Here is a 22,099-nt window from a genome sequence, read left to right as displayed (position 1 = left end):
TTGTTTTACGGATTTTATCCCTTGAATTTATGAACATTCTATATTGACACGATCTATAGCTCTTTTTTGTACAGCTGGTATTATGGATTAAATCTGTATTGTTTGACTGAGTCTTACGATTAAACGAATGGTAGTTTATAAAATTTGGAATATTATCATCAATTTGCAATGATTCATAAATCCATTATAACTTCGAATCGAGCTCCATAGGTCTTAATCGATAACAATTTTTGTATTGAAAATCATGCTTTAGTGATGAAGGACTTGAACGAATTGTATATGTCGTTTGTTCCTTCATTGATAAAAATTTGTTAAAAATACATCTTTATTAGACATATCCTGCAAACATATCCTTTTGGATACACATAACAATGTGGTATCAGTTGATTCGTCGCTTAATTAAACATCGTTAATTAATTAAGCATTTTCATGAATGATAGTATGCAATCTAGATCAGTGCCACAAATTATCAAAAAAATTTTCACGTATGAAAGAATTAGCTTTCCCAGCTTTTTTTTCGTTGAGCGTTGACCGTAGTTCGGTGTTGAGCGTATCATTAAACCGGAAATCAAAACAAGATTGTGATTGTTTTCCGCTCACCCATTGTTATTGTCACCCATTGCCCATATAATAGGGGGTGTATGCCATTTCCGGTCAATCGGGAGTAAATTCATACAACATAGCAAGAGTTATCTATATATTCTATTGCCAGAGTCGCCAAAAACAAAAATTTTGAGTGATGAATGGCCATGCTTTACCATTAATCGATTTCATTCTCAATTAGTTGACGTTGAATTTTATGCTTTGATTTTCACTAACACGCAATGATCTTCAAGTTCTACGTTACGAATATCATGAGGAAAATGAAGATGCAAATGAAAAATGAACTTCATGGCAAGCTGATGCGGATATTCATTCCACTGGTGTTCATTGATAGTGTTGTTTCATATTTATCGACTCTCGCTTGAGCAGTAGGTTATCAATACAAGGCAGGTTGAGTGTCGTGAACGTGAATATTTTCGGCACAGATCTAGATTCAGCAAAGCTATGTAGAAACATCATCGAACACACGAGTGATCTGCAAATGTAAATGTAGTGTTTGTAGTTAATAAATGAGTATTTTTTCCATGTTAATAGCATAGATTTTTCCCTACAACGAATATTTTCGATGGTACAGATTTTTGGTACAAATTTTTGGAAGAAAAAGTACAATTCTGAAAGATTTTTAACCCATCTGGTCCAGATTAAAATGTGGCATCACTGGGTATGAACACAACGCATTGGCTTGGTTAGTCAAGACTGCATTGGAAGATATCATGTCTTTCATGTTTTCAGCTCACTGAACTTTCTATGTATACCGTTTGGCAAAATGTTGATAACAAACAGTTAGAATTTCAACGAGATACATTCATTCTACAATGTATGCTTATAATAAAGTATGTTTAATGTCAATTTCGTTCAAAAGAGTTGCTTGTTTATTCATTGTGCTTAAATATGATAATTTCAGCTGTCCAGTTTCTATAAGACCATTTCAAAATTCGTTTTCCCTAAGTGTAGATTCTGCGTACAAGGATCCCCCTAAGATTTTCAATATGATTCATGTCTGGAGAGCGAGCCGGCCAGTCCAAAAAAATAAATTTTTGGTCCTTAATCCATTGCGTGGATTACTTGCTGGTATGAATAGTTGCATTGTTTTGCTGGAATGTGAATTTGTTGTGACGATATCCAAAAACGGTAGGAGAGAGGATTCCAGAACATGTGTGTAATCCTTGAATGGTGTGAATACTACCTAGAGCTTTCCGGTTGTACAAAATCTCGCCCAAACCATGCACGAGCCTCCACTGAAATTCTTGGTTGAAAAATACTGTTCCTTGTTCCACAAATCACGCCAGTACCCGTTGAAACCATGAGGACCATCCAAATCGAATTTTTTTCGTCAGTGAAGATAACCTATACATTGAAGAACTTTGGCAAAACACATCTTCCGATGTGAGATGGTGTAAGAAGAGGAGCTTCAACCTTTTAAGCCCTCTTTATGTGAGGATTTTTTACCAAAAGTTGACGAATTGTCACCCGAGTAGTTGGAATATTGCTTTATTTGCACATGCGATTTTGAGGAATTCGAACCTGTTCTAGCTATTTCTCGGTCAGAAAGCTTCGATTTACGTGGATCTCTCTCCTTCTTACCGTATCCTTGAGGATTCGCCAAATAATTGAGCACTACTTAATGGGATCGTCCCATCCGACGAGCAATTTCTCTGATACCAACATTTTCTTGGTGAAATGCATCGATTTGTATTTCTTCTCTCTCCGTGAGCACTTTTCCCTTCGGCATTTTCCAGATTTATTGATCGAAGCAACTAAAACAACGAAAAATGTAACTGGTCCTATAGAAACTTGAAAAATACGAAAACATTCTTTACGCTCAGCGCTTGCACACACACACATATGAAAATCATGCAGTGTATGGTAGTCCCCAATGCCTACACACAAGAATATAAATTGAAGCATTGTATGTTTACAATGACTCAAAGCAGCAAGATCATAACCTGGTCTTATAGAAATTGGACAAAGTGTACATTTGGGAGATGCAATAACTGCAGAGGGAAATGTAAAATACATTGATCGTTTAGTAATTATTCCGTTCACATATTTTGGAAGTGAACGATAAATTAATGAAATGAACAAGGCATCAAAGGATTACTAAAGGGTGTGTCACATCAAATTGCATCACGGAAAAAACGCTGTAGAAATTCGCCCAGTAGACCGATCCTTATGAAAATTCTAGACAGTAAAATAAAAACTATTAAACAACTTTTGGCATTTTCTTTTTATTCATACTTCGAGCCCAAGCCCGTATGCTCGCACCTTCCTCTTTACCCCGTCCATAAGGTTCTGTACAACGTCAGGTTGTAGTTTTTTTTTAACAGAAATCCATTTTCTCTTGCAGTCCGCCTCCGATTTGACAACTTTTGGGTTCTTCCGGAGGGCCTGCTTCATAATCGCCCAATATTTCCCTATTGGGCGAAGCTCCGGCGCGTTGGGCGGGTTCATTTCCTTTGGCACGAAGGTGACCCCGTTGGCTTCGTACCACTCCAACACGTCCTTTGAATAGTGGCACGAAGCGAGTTCCGGCCAGAAGATGGTCGGGCCCTCGTGCTGCTTCAATAGTGGTAGTAAGCGCTTCTGTAGGCACTCCTTAAGGTAAACCTGCCCGTTTACCGTGCCGGTCATCACGAAGGGGGCGCTCCGCTTTCCGCAAGAGCAGATCGCTTGCCATACCATGTACTTTTTGGCAAACTTGGATAGTTTCTGCTTGCGAATCTCCTCCGGAACGCTGAATTTGTCCTCTGCGGAGAAGAACAACAGGCCCGGCAGCTGACGAAAGTCCGCTTTGACGTAGGTTTCGTCGTCCATTACCAGGCAATGCGGCTTCGTCAGCATTTTGGTGTACAGCTTCCGGGCTCGCGTCTTCCCCACCATGTTTTGCCTTTCGTCGCGGTTAGGAGCCTTCTGAACCTTGTATGTACGCAGGCCCTCCCGCTGCTTGATCCGCTGGACGATTGAACTTGACAAATTCAGCTTATTGGCGACATCCCGGACCGAACTTCTCGGATCACGTCTAAACTGCTTAACTACGCGCTTGTGATCTTTTTCACTGACGGAGCATCCATTTTTGCCGTTCTTCACCTTCCGGTCGATGGTTAGGTTCTCGAAGTATCGTTTTAGTACTCTGCTGACCGTGGATTGGACGATTCCCAGCATCTTACCGATGTCCCGATGTGACAACTCCGGATTCTCGAAATGAGTGCACAGGATTAATTCACGACGCTCTTTTTCGTTCGACGACATTTTTCCAAATTTACGAAAAATTGACAGTGAAGCATGGCCAACGTGATCTATACACTCTTATCTGATTATAAGCGAAAGCTAAAGATATAATTCCTAAAAATTAAATTTCTACAGCGTTTTTTCCGTGATGCAATTTGATGTGACACGCCCTTTAAACAAATGTTAGTCCTCATTCGCTATCCAACTCTTGACGAGTAAAGTTCAGTGTCGTTATTGTGCGTTGCCACTTTTACTATTGTGCGATTGGTATAGTGTACGAGTGAAGGTCATTGCTGTCCGCTTTCGAATTGACCTTTTGTGAAGTGGAACAAAGGAAGCAGCGCTCTTGCAGCTTGCAGCCCTTGGCGGCTGTTGAACATCGGCATAACGGGATCGCCATCGTGTGGCTGTCGTTAACGGGAATTATCATCACGTGACCGTGTGAGCTATTCTTGCGCTATTGTGTTGATCCATAGCGCGTAGCCTCTGTCTCTCCCTGGTTAGGGCAGTAGAGCGCAGTATCGGAACAACTTTTATTTTAAGGTACACATATTTAATATCAATATTATTATTCAATTCATTTGTTCATTGTTTAATATTATTATCATAATTTATTTTTGTTTTGTTATTTTTTTTTCGAGATTATTGTTAAAATCAATAATATATTAGAAATAAGACAGAAATTTTTGTAAAATGGAGGATAGTGGAGGATCTCCAGAGATGGAGATCTCCGATTATGAATCCCATTTAAGATCTGGGAAAAAACATAAACGAGTCCCTCAAAAAGAAGATAATTCTTCTGGGGACGAATCTGCTCATCCTTCCAAGCCCCCCTCTAAGAAAATAGCAAGCCTCCCTTCTGAACCGACTGTTACTTCCACTCCCCCTCTCCCATCATCGATTTCGCTTCCCCCTTCTGATGTTTCCGATCCAACCCAATCCTCGTCCTCGTCTTCTCCCTCTGTTGTTTCCGCTCCACGTGTCAGAGTTTATCCAGAAGATGCACCTGGAACTGGCCCGTGGGTTGTTTTCCTCCGGCCAAAACCAAAAGGAAAAAGCCTTAACGTGATTCAGATCATGAAAGATCTGGCCAGATACACTTCTGTATCTGAAACTCGCAGGGTTAGACCGAACAAATTGCGGGTTGTCGTGAATGAACGGAAACACGCAAACGAGATTGTTGCTGACCAACACTTCACTCTCGAATATAGAACATTTATACCCTCCCAAAACGTAGAAATTGAGGGGGTGATAAATGAAACGGGTCTGACGAGCGAACAAATAAAAAAAGAAGGAAAAGGCAAGTTCAAGAAGCTTCCCTCAATGGAAGTAAAGATCTTGGACTGTCGCCAACTCGGGAAGCTCTCCCATGATGGGGACCAAACTAAATTTACGCCGTCAGACACGTTTCGAGTCACCTTTGCTGGTGCCGCCCTCCCTGACTACGTTATGGTGGACAAATTGAGACTACCTGTGCGACTCTTCGTGCCAAATCCCATGACTTGCAACAAATGCAAGTCAGTTGGTCACACTTCAGATTATTGTGCCAACAAGGAGCGCTGTGCCACTTGCGGAGAGCAACATGAGGGGAAATCCTGCAATGCGACTGAGCATAAGTGTCCATATTGCGGAGGATCCCCACACGCGCTCTCAGCTTGTGAAACTTACAAGAGTCGCTGGGAGAAACAGAAGCGCTCTTTAAAGGAACGCTCGAAGCGCACTTTTGCGGAAATTTTAAAGGGCGCTTCTCCACTGGCCCAACAACAACAACAACAACCAATCTCAACACACAATATCTTTTCCACGTTGCCAGTTGATGAAATGGAAGCGGACACAGCTAGCGGGAGCACACCGTTTATTTTCAAAGGGAATCCCCGGCGCAAAAATGTGACCACTCCCAAAGTTCAAGAACAAGTCCCCCCGGTGATACCCCCAGTTAGCTTGCCTAAAAAATCGAGTGCAGCGGACAAGCAAAATCAGGTTCCTCCTGGCTTCCGTGGGAATAGTTCACCTTCGAACGACCCAGCACTCGAGGGGACATCAAAAACCCCAACTGTCCCTGTTTTTCCGTCCAGCTCAACTTCTCAATCGGGATTTATAAAGTTGTCTGACCTTTTGGATCAAATCTTCAAGTGTTTTAATGTTTCCGACTCCATCAGAACCCTTGTCATCTCAATGCTTCCAGTATTAAAGACAATTTTACAGCAATTGATGCAAACATGGCCCCTCCTTGCAATGATTATCTCTCTTGATGTCTAATTTAGATAGAGAGGTCGGAGATATCACTGTTTTTCAGTGGAATTGTCGTAGTCTTATCCCTAAATTGGATACATTCAAATTTTTAATTCATAACTTCAATTGTGATGTTTTTGCTCTGTCCGAAACTTGGCTTTCTTCGCGAGATGATATCTCTTTCCACGATTTTAATGTTATACGCTTGGACCGCGATGACAGATACGGAGGGGTACTATTGGGGATCAATAAGTGCCACTCATTTTTTCGAATTGACCTTCCACCTGTTGGAGGGATCGAAGCTGTTGCTTGTCATGCAAACATCAGAGGCAAAGACCTCTGTATTGTCATCTTGTATTGGCCTCCGAGAGCTGCGGTTAGCCGCAAACAACTTGATGACATGTGCTCACTCCTTCCTGAGCCACGATTGATCTTGGGAGACTTCAACTCTCACGGAACTGCCTGGGGGGAACAGTACGACGACAATCGTTCATTGTTGATATATGACCTTTGTAACAACTTCAATATGACCGTTTTGAACACTGGGGAAACAACACGTGTGCCTAAACCTCCTGCTAACCCAAGTGCTCTTGACCTCTCGCTTTGCTCGATTTCACTATCGTTAGATTGCAAGTGGAATGTAATCCAGAACCCCAACGGTAGTGATCACTTGCCAATCAAAATTTCCATCACCATTGGGTCGAATTCTTCTGAATCTATAAACATGGCATATGACCTCACAAGACACATTGACTGGAAAAAATATGCGGACGCGATTGCTCTAGCCATCAATCCCAGAGATGGTTTACCTCCATTGGAGGAGTATAACTTCCTTTCTCGTTTGATCTATGACAGCGCGGTTCGCGCTAAAACGAAACCCATCCCAGGTTCCACCATTTCCCGAAGACCTCCCAATCTATGGTGGGATAGCCAATGTTCCAAGCTTTATGTAGAAAAATCGAATGCATTTAAAGCTTTTCGGAAACGTGAAACCCCTGAAAATTTTCAGACGTATTTGGACCTTGAAAATCAATTTAAAAACTTGATCAAAGGGAAAAAACGTGCTTATTGGCGAAATTTCGTGGGAGGTTTGTCACGAGAAACGTCAATGAAAAAATTATGGAAAGTGGCTCGAAACATGAGAAATCGCTCCTCAACGAATGAAAGCGAAGAATATTCACATCGATGGATTTTGAATTTTGCACGGAAGGTTTGTCCTGACTCCGCTCCTGTGCAAAAAATTGTTCGAGATATACCACAAGATAGGTGCGATCTTGATTCCGAGTTTTCGATGGTAGAATTCTCTCTTGCTCTGCTTTCATGTAACAATTCTGCTCCGGGATCGGATAGAATTAAGTTCAACTTGCTGAAAAATCTCCCTGATGTGGCGAAACATCGCTTGTTGAACTTATTCAATCGGTTTCTGGAGCATAATATTGTTCCAGATAATTGGAGACAAGTGCGAGTTATAGCTATTCAAAAACCCGGAAAACCCGCGTCCGACTTCAATTCGTACCGCCCAATAGCAATGCTGTCTTGTATACGGAAATTGTTGGAGAAAATGATCTTGTTTCGCCTTGATCGATGGGTTGAAACGAATGGCCTACTCTCAGATACACAATATGGGTTCCGCAGGGGCAAGGGGACGAATGATTGTCTTGCGTTGCTTTCTTCAGAAATTCAAATGGCTTACGCCGAAAAAAAAACAAATGGCTTCAGTATTCTTGGACATAAAGGGGGCCTTTGATTCTGTTTCAATAGAGGTTTTGTCAGACAAATTACACTCTCGGGGTCTGCCGCCTCTATTGAATAATATGTTATATAACTTGCTTTGTGAAAAACATTTGAACTTTTCTCACGGAGATTCGGCAGTAAGTCGGGTCTCTTACATGGGCCTCCCCCAGGGCTCATGTTTAAGCCCCCTTTTGTACAACTTCTAGGTAAGCGACATCGACAATTGCCTTACACAAAATTGCAGCCTAAGACAACTTGCAGATGATGGAGTGGTGTCTGTCGTAGGATCAAACGAATCCGACCTGCAAGGACCCTTACAAGATACTTTGAACAATTTTTCAACCTGGGCCATTGGGCTAGGGATCGAATTCTCCACGGAGAAAACAGAGATGGTGGTTTTTTCTAGGAAGCATAGACCAGCAAAACCAAAGCTTCAACTTTTGGGTAAACCGATCACTCATGCTATGTCATTCAAGTATCTTGGGGTCTGGTTCGACTCCAAATGTACTTGGGGGGCCCATATTAGGTATCTGAGTAAAAAATGTCAACAAAGAATAAACTTTCTCCGTACAATTACCGGCACCTGGTGGGGAGCCCATCCCGAAAATCTTATTATGTTGTATCGAACAACTATTCTCTCAGTGATGGAGTATGGCAGTTTCTGTTTTCAATCAGCTGCCAAAACACACCTCATTAAACTCGAGCGAATTCAGTATCTTTGTCTCCGTATTGCGTTGGGATGTATGCCCTCAACGCATACCATGAGTCTCGAGGTTTTGGCAGGCCTACTCCCACTAAAAGATCGCTTCAAATTATTATCTCTTCGGTTCTTTATCCGGTGTAAGGTCATGAACCCATTGGTGATCGGAAATTTTGAGCAGCTGATCGAGCTAAATTTTCACTCCGGATTCATGAGTTCATATCATGAATTCATCTCCATGCAGGTTGATCCTTCTTCGTATATTCCCAACCGTGTTTGTTTCCCTGACTACATCAATTCCTCTGTGCATTTTGATCTGTCCATGAAGCAAGATATCGATGGATATTCAGATTACCAACGATCGAGGATCGCTCCAACGATCTTCGATGAAAAGTATGCGGGTATCAATTGTGATAATATGTGACTTTACTGATGGGTCCACTATAAACGAGTCCACAGGATTTGGAGTGTTCAACGATTTTTTTAGCACCTCACACAGTCTTCAGAATCCTTGCTCAGTGTATATTGCTGAATTGGCAGCAATTCATTGGGCGCTGGACAGCGTCGCCTCACGACCTGTTGAACAATATTACATTGTAACGGATAGTCTTAGCTCTGTCGAAGCTATCCGTTCAGTGAGGCCGGAAAAGCACTCGCCGTACTTCCTTGAGAGAATACGAGAAATTTTGAGTGCTTTATCCAGACGCTGTTATGTCATTACCTTTGTCTGGGTCCCTTCACATTGCTCAATTCCAGGTAATGAGAGGGCTGAGTCATTGGCAAAGGTAGGTGCAATTGAAGGCGATATATATCAGCGTCAAATCGCCTTCAATGAATTTTATTCTTTAGTTCGCAAAAATACCATCGCTAACTGGCAACGCAAGTGGAATGAAGATGGATTGGGCCGGTGGTTTCACTCGATTATCCCAAAGGTTAGCATCAAACCGTGGTTCAAAAGTCTGGATTTGAGTCGGGACTTTATTCGCACCTTCTCCCGACTCATGTCCAATCACTGTTCGTTAGATGCACTACTCTTCCGTTTCAATCTTGCCAGCAGCAATCTCTGCGTTTGTGGCCAAGGTTATCACGACATCGAGCATAAATTGACATAAATTGATTTTGTGTTGGTCCACTCACCTTGTAATTGACAATCACCGAATGAAAATTGGTGTACGTAGAGAAGCAGAAAAATATGTAGATTATATTTGTTGATAAGTCCAACGATCGTCGCCAGTCCTCTCGGAGTACACGAGATAGTGCACTTAGAACAGCCTCTGCGGAAGAGAAATATAAAAGATTATGTACAATTGACCATGAACTTTAGGGATATCTACTATATTAAGTTATCTCTTTAAGTTATGAAAGCTCTTCATAACCACCCTCCAATACTGCCTTCAATTGCCGTTTGAAAACAAAGTGTTGATCAATTACATTCCATTAGTATCAAATTGAGTGTAAATTGATTTTAAAATGTCCGCTATCGATCAACACTGAGCAACACATATTCCGTGCCCGCCACAAAACAACCGTTTTATTACTCCGTGAGCACTACGCACAATAAAACCATAAACTTCTCTGCCAGCGAATCGATTTGTTGAATGAGAGAAATGTTTTTGTATCACGTTTATACCCTAAACCACTAACCATTTTTCTCCAACTCGCCCAGGTTGTCCGGATCTCGGGCCAGCTGCAGTATCAACCGTGATCCTTTGATTTTCTCCGGCAGATCCTCGTACAGCAGCTCGATGTACTCGTCGATGTTTCGAATCGAAGCTTTCTCAGTCTCGTGGGGGCTGACCTTGCCGGATGTGCGCGAAGCGGATCGCTGCCCACTGCTTGCCACACTACCGGCCGTGGCCGGTGTTTCGACATTCTTGCGATTTTTCAAGTAGTAAATGATCTGCTCGATGTCCGACAGCTGTGACTTGTGGATGAGGTCGCACTTGTCGACCACTTCCCGCGCCAGCACAGCCGGGTCGGTTTTCGCGTTCAGTGATTTGAGGCGTATTATGCGTTGACAATCCTGTGGGTTGAAGAAGATATAAAATGTATAACTTCATGTACTGCATCTCTCTGTTGAGTTCTGTGGAACAGAGGTGTTCGAAGATATAGATTAGATATAGAGCTAAACCTTCATTTGTTGACGACCCAACCGAGTATTCACAGCTTCAAAGTTATGCTCTGTTTCTTGTGAGACCAGCTTGACAAGTGCATCATGAACCGTTGAAAACGACTGAAGCAATCATTATCGAACGTAATTTATTCATTTTTCGAAATTATCCGTCTTCTTCTTCTTCTTCAATGGCACTAACGTTCCTAGAGGAACTTCGCCGTCTCAACGTAGTATTACCTGCGTAATTTTTATTAGTATTAGTTGAGATTGAGATTAGTTGAGATTTCTATGCCAAATAACACGCCTTGAATGCATTTTGAGTGGCAAGCTCTAGAATACGCGTGATCACAGTGCAAGTCGGAGGAAATTTCTTTGACGAAAAATCCCCCCGACCAGAACGGGAATCGAACCCGAACACCCGGCATGTTAGTTATGACGCTAACCACTCGGCCAAGGGAGCACAAAAAATTCCTGAAATTATCCGTACAGATTGTGATTATGCTTTCAGACTGTTCACAAAAAATATCCTTATTTATACAGGAATCAAAAAGGTCATACACAGCGTTAAAAGCACGAATGTATACACCAAATAGGCTGTTGAACCCATAGTTTTTCGTTTTAGCTGGGGAATTAGAGCGAATCCACTGGAGTACTTCTGTACTGGTCTTCATTTTAGACCATGCGAAACATAGCACGACGTTATAATCGTATTCACGTTCATAACATCATCATCACACCACAATAGGAGCTGCTGCACAATCCAGGATGGATACTGTGTAGCACACCCAGTTCTGACAACACAGGCATCGTCAGTTTAGGCAGCAGGCAGTCACGGTTCAGCTTCGGGCGGTCTCCGATTATCCCGCTCATAGACACACATTTTGGCAGTCCTCCCAGAATCGAGGATTAAACGGGATAACTGGAAACCTCAACCCTTGATACGAAATATTTTCAGGGGCTTTGCGTGGGAATTAGGTGACACTAAAGTTGCACGATCCGATGTCTATTTGGTGTAATTCCCACCGTGTGTGAAATATTCCAAGCAGAAATTCGAAAAATCTGTTTGTTTTTTCTATTAAAGTTTGTATGTGTGCAAAAGGACAGTAGACCCTTGCCACAACCCATCGGTGTTGTGTCGCTCCTCAGATATCTGTGCCCCCAGTCAAAGCCGCACGCCCATGCCGTAGAATGACGGATGGATGGGCGAACAAAGGTCTATTTGTTATATAATTTCATGAATAGAGGTGAATTCCATGCGTAGAACGTACAGTGCAGTGAAACTAAATTGATTATCCCAAAATTTGTTACTGAAGTTAAAATAATTTCTTAAATTTATTGAGCTTATCACAGTAAGGAAAACAAATTGAAATCATACGCCTTTTGTAATGAAAATTTAAAATTCTATTATAGATTATATATTAACTAGGACTATTATTTGAGCTTAACCTAAAATTCTCATATCCTACGAACCGAACAAAAGGTAAAAAGAATTATAATTTTGCTAATTAAAACCTAGAATTATGGAATATTAATTTCATAGAAGTAGCAGTAATAGAATATAGGAGTCAGGGAAGGAAATAAACCTGAGAAGAAAAAACTAAACGTAAGTCACATAACATTTAAATTGTGAACAAAATTTATATACATTGTATGTCACAGGATATTAAAATATACATCATTTCAAACCTCGGAACATCTTTATTCTTCTCCATCGGCGAAAAGTAACAACCCTTTTGGGGAAACAACTTGAAATTACATAAAAGCATGAATGGTCATCCCGATACTATCCCGTTAACGGAAGACTAAAAGTAGCAGAACTATCCTACCATGGGATGCATTAAGGTTTTCAGTAAGTAAATGATACGTTTAAAAAAAAGTATAAATCAAACAGCATGGTTGGAAGAAATGATAATGAGCGTTACTCTATAGATGGCCAATATAAATTTCAATAGATTTGACCATATCTCAGAATTTTCAAAATCAATCCTCAACTCTACAGCGAATATGTGGATTTCCGAACGTGCACTATGACTTTTAAAATACTAAGAAATGCCCCAAAATACTTGGAAAACCTTTCCGTTGCTCATCACTTCCACGAACCCATAATTTGCTACTCCCAAGATGAGAAACAAATATTTCGAGAAATTCTTTCGAACATCGAGCAATAAGATGATGGAACAGCCTACCACGAACTATCAAATCAACAACCTCATTCCATAAACTCAGAAGATAGCAGTAGTAATACATACTTTGAGAACCATTATTAGCTTATTTGTATTATGAATTTTATAGAAATAAATAAAAATAAATAAGTACGGAAAAAAATACGGATCAGGACGACCGTGCGGTGTAAAAATGGAAGTAAGAATATTTGCGGATCGGGACGACCGCGCAAAACAAATACGGCTCAGGACGACCGTATAAAAAAATTATAATGATAAGAGTGCGGATCGGGACGACCGTGCTGTTTAAAAATGGAAGTAAAAATTATTTACGGATCGGGACGAACGCGCCGAACAAGTACGGGCTCGGGACGACCGTATGGAGAATAGAACTCCACTCGATATTTTGTTAGTTAAACGTCGGGTGGTTCGAATATTTTCTGTTAAGGAAAATACACTGAAACAAAATCCGCATGCATTTGTTGTTTCCGTCTTTTTTTATTCAATTCTTTATTTTCGGAGAAGAGAAAATGGCATGTCCAGTTCTGGAGTGACATGTCTGGCAACACGGGCATCGTCAGTCCGATAGTTAAGCCGGGTTCAGACGGTGCGAGTAAGCATACGAGTCGATCTAGTCAGTTACTGCAGTGCAGCTACTCACACCGTGTGAACACATCATGCCAGTTAGTGTCATGTGTGATTCGGCGTGCGAGCTACTTCAAAGTTTTTTGAATTTACTCGCACTCGCATCCCTCAAAACGTCAAAAAACAGAATTTAGCGTTCGAATCAGGGATGCCAAATGTAAACAAATGTCTCTATTTTTAAGATATTTGAAAATATGCGAAGATATTTATAGACTTGAAAAATATTGGAAAAACAAATAAAACCCTAATAGTTTCTAAACGGAATCGTTGTTATTTTGTTTGGTACACTGGCGGGGCACGTTTTCTTATTGAGACAGTTTTATTGGGAATCTAAATATAAAATCATCATCGGGCACAATTTTCATTCAAAATTCACTCACAACTTGCAAAAAAAAGTATTGTTCTAAGAAACAGAATACATATTCGATTTGAAAAAAAGTATATTTTCATTCATTATTTTAGTTTTTGAGACGTATTTATTCCTCCGGCGAATCTACTATCATTTTCATTTCACAAATTGGTACACGAAGCTGCTGTCAACGCGAAGTAAATCAAATTTTGAAAAATCTTTTAGACTGCCATTTGTAGCACCACATACTTTCGGAATTAATTAAGCTATGGATGCTTTCGAGGTTCTAAAAAATAGCGACAATAATCTGATATATATTCCATATTCCAGAAGAAAGGCACATCATTTCTAGTTTCACTCATGAGTGTATATTGGCGTTGTATTTGTGGAGCAATTAAATCCAACAGTTTTTTCACTTTTTCAGGTGTTATTTCCAACACTGCTCTGTACTCTCGGGGATCATCATCGTGGAGTTACTCCAGTATTGTATTTGTTACTCCTTTTCTTTGCATCCAATTCCTGGCCCGAATCCTTTTTTCTTTCTGCTTTTTTCGGATAGTACCCTCAGTTCAAAGAAATTCAGCACAAAGTATTTGTAAACACGGCCAGCGTGTGTCTCGCGATAAAATTTAAAATTGTGTAATGATAAATTCAACTGAAAACCTAAGCCGAAAACAGCCAATAAATAAGTTGATTTCGGATCAATCATCTGTCAAATTCGGACCTGATTGCTGTTTCTGACTATTTGATGGACATTTGAAAAATCGTCTGGCATCTCTGGTAAACCCGTACTTAGTATCTAGTTTCTTGTCAGCAGCTCACATTGTGTGAACGGACAAGGCGAGTCAACCATTTGTCAAGCGAGTTCACCGGGTCAGTAGCTGCTCGTTGTGAAGTCAGCTACTAGCAACGTATAAATGGGCCTTTAAGGCCCATTTATACGTTGCTAGTAGCTGACTTGACAATGAGCAGCTACTGACCCGGTGGACTCGCTTGACAATTGGTTGACTCGCCTTGTCCGTTCACATAGTGTGAGCTGCTGGCGAGAAACTAGATACTACGGCACGGGTTTACCTGGGATGCCAGGCGATTTTTCAAATGTCCATCAAATAGTCAGAAACAGCAATCAGGTCCGAATTTGTCAAATGATTGGTCCGAAATCGACTTCTTTATTGGTAGTTTTCATCTTAGGTTTTCAGTTGAATGTATCATTACACAATTTTATAGAGATTACAGAGCAGTGTTGAGAATAACACCTGAACAAGTGGAAAAACTGTTGAATTTAATTGCTCCACATACAACGCCAAGATACACTCATGAAGGATGCTGTACCTGCAAGAGTGATAATATAAATGACATTGATATGCCTTTCTTCTGGAATATTGTTCAGATTGTTGTCGATATTTTTTAGAATCTCGAAAGCATCCATAGCTAAGATAATTCCGGAAGTATGTGATGCTTTAAATGATAGTCTAGAAGACTTTTTAAAATTTTATTCACACGCGTCAAAAATTAAAATAATGAATGAAAATGTACTTTTTTAAATCGAATATGTATTCTGTTTCTTAGAACCTTACTTTTTTTCGCAAGTTGTGAGTGAATTTTGAATGAAAATTGTGCCTGATAATGATTCTATATTAGACATTCTCCAGAAAACTATCTCAAAAAGAAAGCGTGCCCCGCCAGCGTGCAAAACAGAATAACAATGATTTCGTTAAGAAACTATGAGGGTTTTATTTGTTTTTCCAATAATTTTCAAGTCTATAAATATCTTCGCATATTTTCAAATATCTTAAAAATAGAGACATTTCTTTACATTTGGCATCCCTGATTCGAACGCTAAATTCTGTTTTTGACGTTTTGAAGCATGCGAGTGCGAGTAAATTCAAAAAACTTTGAAGTAGCTCGCACGCCGGATCACACATGACAATAACTGGCATGATGTGTTCACACGGTGTGAGTAGCTGCACTGCAGTAACTGACTAGACCGACTCGTATGCTTGCTCGCACCGTCTGAACCCGGCTTTAGAGATAGCACCAAATGTGCTCTACAAGCAGGGTGAGAAATGAACCAGATAATGATTCCCATAGAAAAACAGCCTATGGTGGAACATGTAAACAAAACTCAGTTTCTTGCTATAAAACGGAATTATGAAAAGAAATAAAGCAATTTTAGTCTAGTTCTCACAGCACAAACATTGTTTAATTCATATTGCAGAGCATTGAGCTCTTAACTTATAAGAGAAATAGAAATACATAATAATATTTGACTACTTAAAATCTTTTCTTTTCAATGAATCTTCTGTCGTTCTATTGTCTTCTCTCTCCTGATTGTGAAGAATGTGAGCGAAACAATTGTGCATTGGTACTGGTAACGCTTTTCTGAACACGCTCTCGAAAAACGTAGCAAAAAGGTTTGCGATGTTCACGATTGTGTTGACTTGAGCACAATTGAAACTAATATTATGTGGAATGCGAGTGGATGCCGTAATGCTTTTCTCACAGAAGAGATGCCTCATCATGCACCGTCATCGTTACGTAACAAAATTCCATTTTTATTCCTAAACTAGCTGACTCGGCGAACTTCGTTCCGCCTAAAATTGAGTTTCGATATGTACACTAGGGTGGTAATGAATGTATGGACAAGATTATCACCCTTCTGTACTCGCACGCAAAATCGTAGCTTGGATGCTCACAGACTATCAGCAAATCTGCGTGATATCATTTCATTTAGTGTGTTGGAATACGAGGTACACGTTTGGGCCCCATTCCATGTAGTCCAAATAAATCGGATAGACCGTGTCCAAAAGCATTTCATTTGATATGCTCTCCGGAATCTCAACTGGGGCGATAGGACGAAAGCATGCTGATTGACTTGCCAACATTAGCAAGCAGACGAGCGCTTCTTCAACGATTACTTGTCTTTGATGTCCTGACAGATCACATCGACTGTGCAGACCTATTATCAAAACTTCGCTTCAACACACCTTTCCGAATGACGCGGCAATCAGACCTTTTCCGCTGATCGAATTACCGCACCACCTATGGTATGATCAATCCTATGGACGTCTGCTGTAATAAGTTCAACGAAGTGTCTTTTATATTTGACTTCAATGTATCAAAAGATGTGTTTAGGCTTAGAAAAAATTAGCGAAATTACCGGTTATTGATTATAAAATTACCGGTAATTCGGTAATGGAAAATAACCCGGCATTACGGGTAAAACCGGCTAACAATCTCTAATCGACAAATCTTTACTAAGACGGACTTCATATTTATAGATTCTTGTGATTTCAATAGTTTGCTTTCGAAGCAGTTTTGTGCTATTGAAACATGTTTTTGGGTCAATAAATTTAATCGTTCAGAAATTTTAAACTCACACCCTAGTACAGATTAACATATGATGTGATGAAAAATACACAGGCACTCTTCACCAGACGGTATGCAAATCGACGTGGTGCCCCCACTGAATAAAATACTGTGCGATATTTATATTTCATTCTTCCTTAGAATCGAGCAAGATCACTGTTTGTGTGACCTCAGTATTGAAAAAGACTGTTGTCTGATAACTGGAACGAGACGAGTTGAATGATGGTTATGATGATGTTTCGAATTATAGAGGCTTTAAGATGAAAGTGGAAGGTAGCCACAAATGACTACCACAATGGAACTCATTTCTTTCATCTCCCTCTCTCGCCCCTCGCCCAATATGCAATATTCAATATGCAATATGCGTATGTAATAAATAATCGTTTTGGCACACTTCCCAACAAGTAATATCAACCAAACTCTAATCGATTATTCACAAGATATTACATTTTCATCTGCCGTCGCAATGTATAATGAAAAACGTCGGAAAACTTGTGCTAGTGCTCTGAAAGTAAAATTTTCTTTTTTTCAATTTTCCGCAACGGTTTTGTTTGTATTGATGAAAACATCGTTATTTTTTCGACACTGATGCCAGACAACATAATCGAAACAGCTATAAAAACCACTCAATAGAATGTTATTCCTGAGTCATAGCGTTTCATGTCATAAAAATCAATAAAATAAAATTGTGTTGATATCAATACAATTATTATTTTTACGTTTAATGGATCTATAGTCTCCTCAAACACCTTGGTTTTTTGAATTTACTGATTACAATAAGTTGAAATTTGTGACTTCCAGTGGCGTTGCTACAAGGTAAGATCGTTGCTACAAGGAAAGATGGCTGTATATTTATTTTTGCAATTGTTTATCGGAACACATCGTTCATATATTTTACTTCAGTATTGAATTGTTATTTTTTTCAATTGTATTCTAAGACTCTTGTCAGTGAAGCGCCGCGCAGTCTGATAAGTGAATTGATCTATTAACGTACCATAACCAACACAAACGGTGTGCTTTGCTCTTCTCTCACAAACACTATTACCCCACGAAAACACATGGTTTTACCTATACTACTACAATGGCTTCGTTCCACCTTCACCTTAAAACTAATCCTTTTATTCGTCTTTAGATGATTTGTGAATACTGTAATTTTAATTCGCGAGTGACTTGTTTCTACTCTACAAATAGAATACGGCGGAGCTAAGATTGCAATATTTTCTCTAAACACATTGTCCGTAGAACGAATGCTGCATTTGCATTTCGAGCAACCGATTTACGCTTGTCTGATTAGCAGTGATATTTAAATATTGTACCTCGCTGATACGAATTTGGCCACGGGAACACGATAGGAGCATGTGTATTCTTCCAATGTTCCTTGAGTTAAGTCATTGATGGGTTAGCGGACCGTAATTACAACGTACCGAAATATTTCAGAGAATTTTCGATTCAATTGGAATACAAACCAACAAAATTCATTCATAGCTAATGTTAGTATTAACATTAAAACTATTTTTAAAAAATGTGACATGTTTTCTGAGTTCTTTTGAGTTCTTTTCACTGTACATAATCGAACCCTGTATGAAGTCGAGTCAAAAAAATTTTTTTATTTGTTTTTATACACATATTTTTCGTTTTTTGATTATAAAAGAAGAATTTCATTTCTGATTCATCCCCTTAAAGTCATAAAATACCCTTCTCATGGAAAAATAACCCGAATTATTTCAGGAGGTGATAGAGAATCATATTTGATAATAAAAATCCTTTTACGCAGATGTTCGAATTCTAACAATGACAGGGTTATTGAACTTCTTGTCTGTTTCGGGCCCTGTTTGCCTTAAACTGGCTCTAATTAAAAAATTACACTACGTAGTATAATTCTGTTGCTTCCATTTGAAAGATAAGAGAATTTTGTGAGAATACAGTTGTGAAACTTCCAAATTAGTGGCTTTAAGTAACATTTTAGAAGTGAAAGTCTTGAAAAATTGTGGTTTTTATGGTTTTAACCTTAACCTTTTTTTTTTGTTTAAAAAAATACGTAATAACCATGAATATTTCTATCAGCCAAATTGAAGCTCTCTAACCGCTCTACAAGCGTCAAACCTAACATGCCGGGGGTTCGGGTTCGATTCCCGTTCTGGCCGGAGAAATTTTTCTTCAAAGAAATTTCCTCTGACTTGCACTGTGGTCACACGTATTCTAGAGCTTGCCACTCAGAATGCATTCAAGGCGTGTTATTCGGCATAGAAATCTCAACTAAGTACTAATGAAAATGACGCAAGTAAAACTACGTTGAGACGGCGGAGTTCCTCTAGGAACGTTAGTGCCATATAAGAAGAAAGAAGAAGAACCGCTCTACAATTTGTTCTTTGATCTTTTTCAATTCTGCTGCCATGTCATTTTAAACAATTTCTGGTGAATCTTCAACTATAATCTACCAACATCACGATTTGTACTCCACTGTACTCATAATAGTCAATTTACTTTCACTTTAACGTTTACCCATTTCGTTTTCTCTTGAAATAAGTCATATTTGAAATATCTAAAAAAAAATTTTGAACTGTATATAATCGAGTCTAAAATGGTGTATAATCGAATCATATATAATCGATTTATATAACCTGTATTACTGAAAGACGTTGTCTTATGTCGAAAAATAGGTGATTCATATTTTTATATTTATGCACTAACGTCAACAGGATTAGCCCTAATGATCGCGATCTACGGACCGCAGGTTGAGTATGGCTGATTTTTAATCGTGCTAATGAAGCTCTCATTAAAGTAACCTCATTTATAGAATAAAAACTTAAAACTGATAAACAGGTGAATTATATCATCGAATTGCCAATCGCTTTCACACACATATTTTTTCCTTGAGATCTTCAATTAAATAAACATCATAGAAATATAAACTATTGAATATGGATGAGAACCCGTGGATAGTGTTTTTCAAAGGGTTACACCGATGAAGAAATGATTTGTATGTTTCTACAAATTCATTGATCCGAATCGTGTAACCGTGTCTCATAAATCAAATATTTACAGTTTCACTTCACATGCCAAATAAGTCGATCACTCGCTGTTTAGTCTGAGACTGTGACAGACTCAAATTCGTCACGTTCTATTAAGTAATAGTAATATTCTGTATGGTAGATACGAAACAGATAGGATGCTAACGGTAAAACAGCATACGACAAATATCTATGATACCGGGACATTTATCATCGAAGGACATGAAGCTAAACGAAGACAATCGTCCATCAACTGGGAGTCAATGATCGCGCACTATTATTAAGTAACTAAATCACCTCTGTTCGCAGCAACTAGAGCGGTGAATCTGGACCTCTTCTTATGAGGAAGGTGAATCAAAACAAAAGGATAATGGGTTTAAAACAAACGAGAAATAATGAATACAGTGCAAGCTTAATCGATACTGGGAAATCTAAAGTCAACCCAATATTAGTTTCAACGTTTCATAATGAAATGGCAAACAAGCATTCAAACGAAACGCGTCTTCGGCTCATTATGCTGAAACAGGAAGCACCCAAACATTGGTGTGCCTTGACAACCAGGCTAACTGTTTGGTTGATTTGAATGACTCAATTTCCATCCGAACTTTTGAAGAAACAACTCATGGTTAGAGAACAATTACAACGATGTTTTAAATAATACATTGGAATTTTGGAAATACTAAAATTGACATTATTGATTGTTCCAATTGATTGACGACTCGCTACGATAGCTTTCAAGTAGGCTGCGGTTGGAATACAGAAACCTGTCATTTGGTCGAAGCGGAACACACCTCACACTGTTTCGCCTCAGTTTGGTGGCCTTCATTCAGCACAGTCAACTGAACACACAGTGCATCATCAAACATAGCAGAAAAAAATCTCGTCACAACACACCTTGCATCGATTCGTCGATTCTCTCTTCCCCTCGAACAGAACACAAATTGTTCAGAAACAGATGACTCATACCTTTCTGTCCTCAAGCATAGGGTCTCCGGGTTCGCCGAACACCGCTGCCTCCAGCTTATAGTTGACAATGAGGGCTTTCTCCGTCGGATGTGGTTCGATAGTTCCGCCCTTCCATCGTCTGTTTTTTTTTTTTTTGTTTCAAGGCGATTCACGATTTCAGACGGCAGTAGGAAAATGAAACGAAGACAAGCGAAAAATATGTGTAGAAAAAATCAATAACACCTTGGAGCTCTGGAGCAGAATTTCATAATCGCACAGTTTTGCACACTGGGGGAGAACATCCAACAGAATTCGACACTCACTTTTTGATGTACTTTGCGTCTTCCGATTGCATCTGGTGGCCACCGCCGTCGCTGGACGGGGAACGTAACGCTGTCACGATGTAATACAGATAGTGTATCGTAAATAAAATCAATGCCAAGCCTGCGATCCAATGGAAAATACTGGACAGCATGCAACACACAGAGAGCGAAGCAAAAACTATGCCATCCACCGTCTTCGTCTTCTGTCGTCTGCTCGGATTCGCTTTTTTTTGGGGCAGCGAGAGCTTTCTGACATCGCACGTACGAACTGTCACTTTGTTAGCACCGATTCGGAGCATGTGTGCGCGACTTTGTTTTTAAACATTTTTCTGCACATGCATTTTAACTATGTTTTAACGTGATTTAGGATTTGGTTGAGGCTAAGCTATAATAAAACCTATTCATTGCTATAGCGCATGTTAACTTTTCTTGTGAATCGTGTACATACCAATTACAAGCCTTCTCAAAGCACTTGGAACCCGGTTTATAAAATAATTCCAATAAGAGTACATACATTAAATAATTAGATTTTAATGACCTTGAGGGTCACTAAATCATATATGATTTTTTTCCTGTTGTTTCAAAAGTAGTTTTTTTTTCAATTTCGAAATACAGGCTCACAAAATTCCGCACTGGTGCAAACATTCATTGCAAAACACCGCTGTATTGGTATTGAACCTGTTCC

The 22,099-nt window shown here is 39.6% G+C and overlaps 1 protein-coding gene across 1 annotated transcript in view; it reads right to left on the bottom strand.

Annotated features, from left to right (window-relative positions):
• LOC129775410 (kinesin-associated protein 3) overlaps positions 1–21,728 on the bottom strand; it is a 29,613-nt gene extending 7,885 nt beyond the window's left edge. The window contains exons 1-4 of the mRNA XM_055780138.1: positions 21,415–21,728; positions 21,113–21,230; positions 10,142–10,520; positions 9,635–9,771 (exon numbers count right to left, since the gene is read on the bottom strand). Coding sequence (XP_055636113.1) covers positions 9,635–9,771; positions 10,142–10,520; positions 21,113–21,230; positions 21,415–21,713 — 933 coding nt within the window. The 5' untranslated portion in view covers positions 21,714–21,728. The remainder of the gene's footprint in view (positions 1–9,634; positions 9,772–10,141; positions 10,521–21,112; positions 21,231–21,414) is intronic.
• Between the last annotated feature and the right edge of the window lie 371 nt (positions 21,729–22,099).

Source organism: Toxorhynchites rutilus, chromosome 1, assembly GCF_029784135.1.
Source record: "Toxorhynchites rutilus septentrionalis strain SRP chromosome 1, ASM2978413v1, whole genome shotgun sequence".
NCBI lineage: Eukaryota > Metazoa > Arthropoda > Insecta > Diptera > Culicidae > Toxorhynchites > Toxorhynchites rutilus.
The sequence above is the reverse complement of the archived record's forward strand: the minus strand, read 5'-3'. Positions and strand labels throughout refer to the sequence as shown.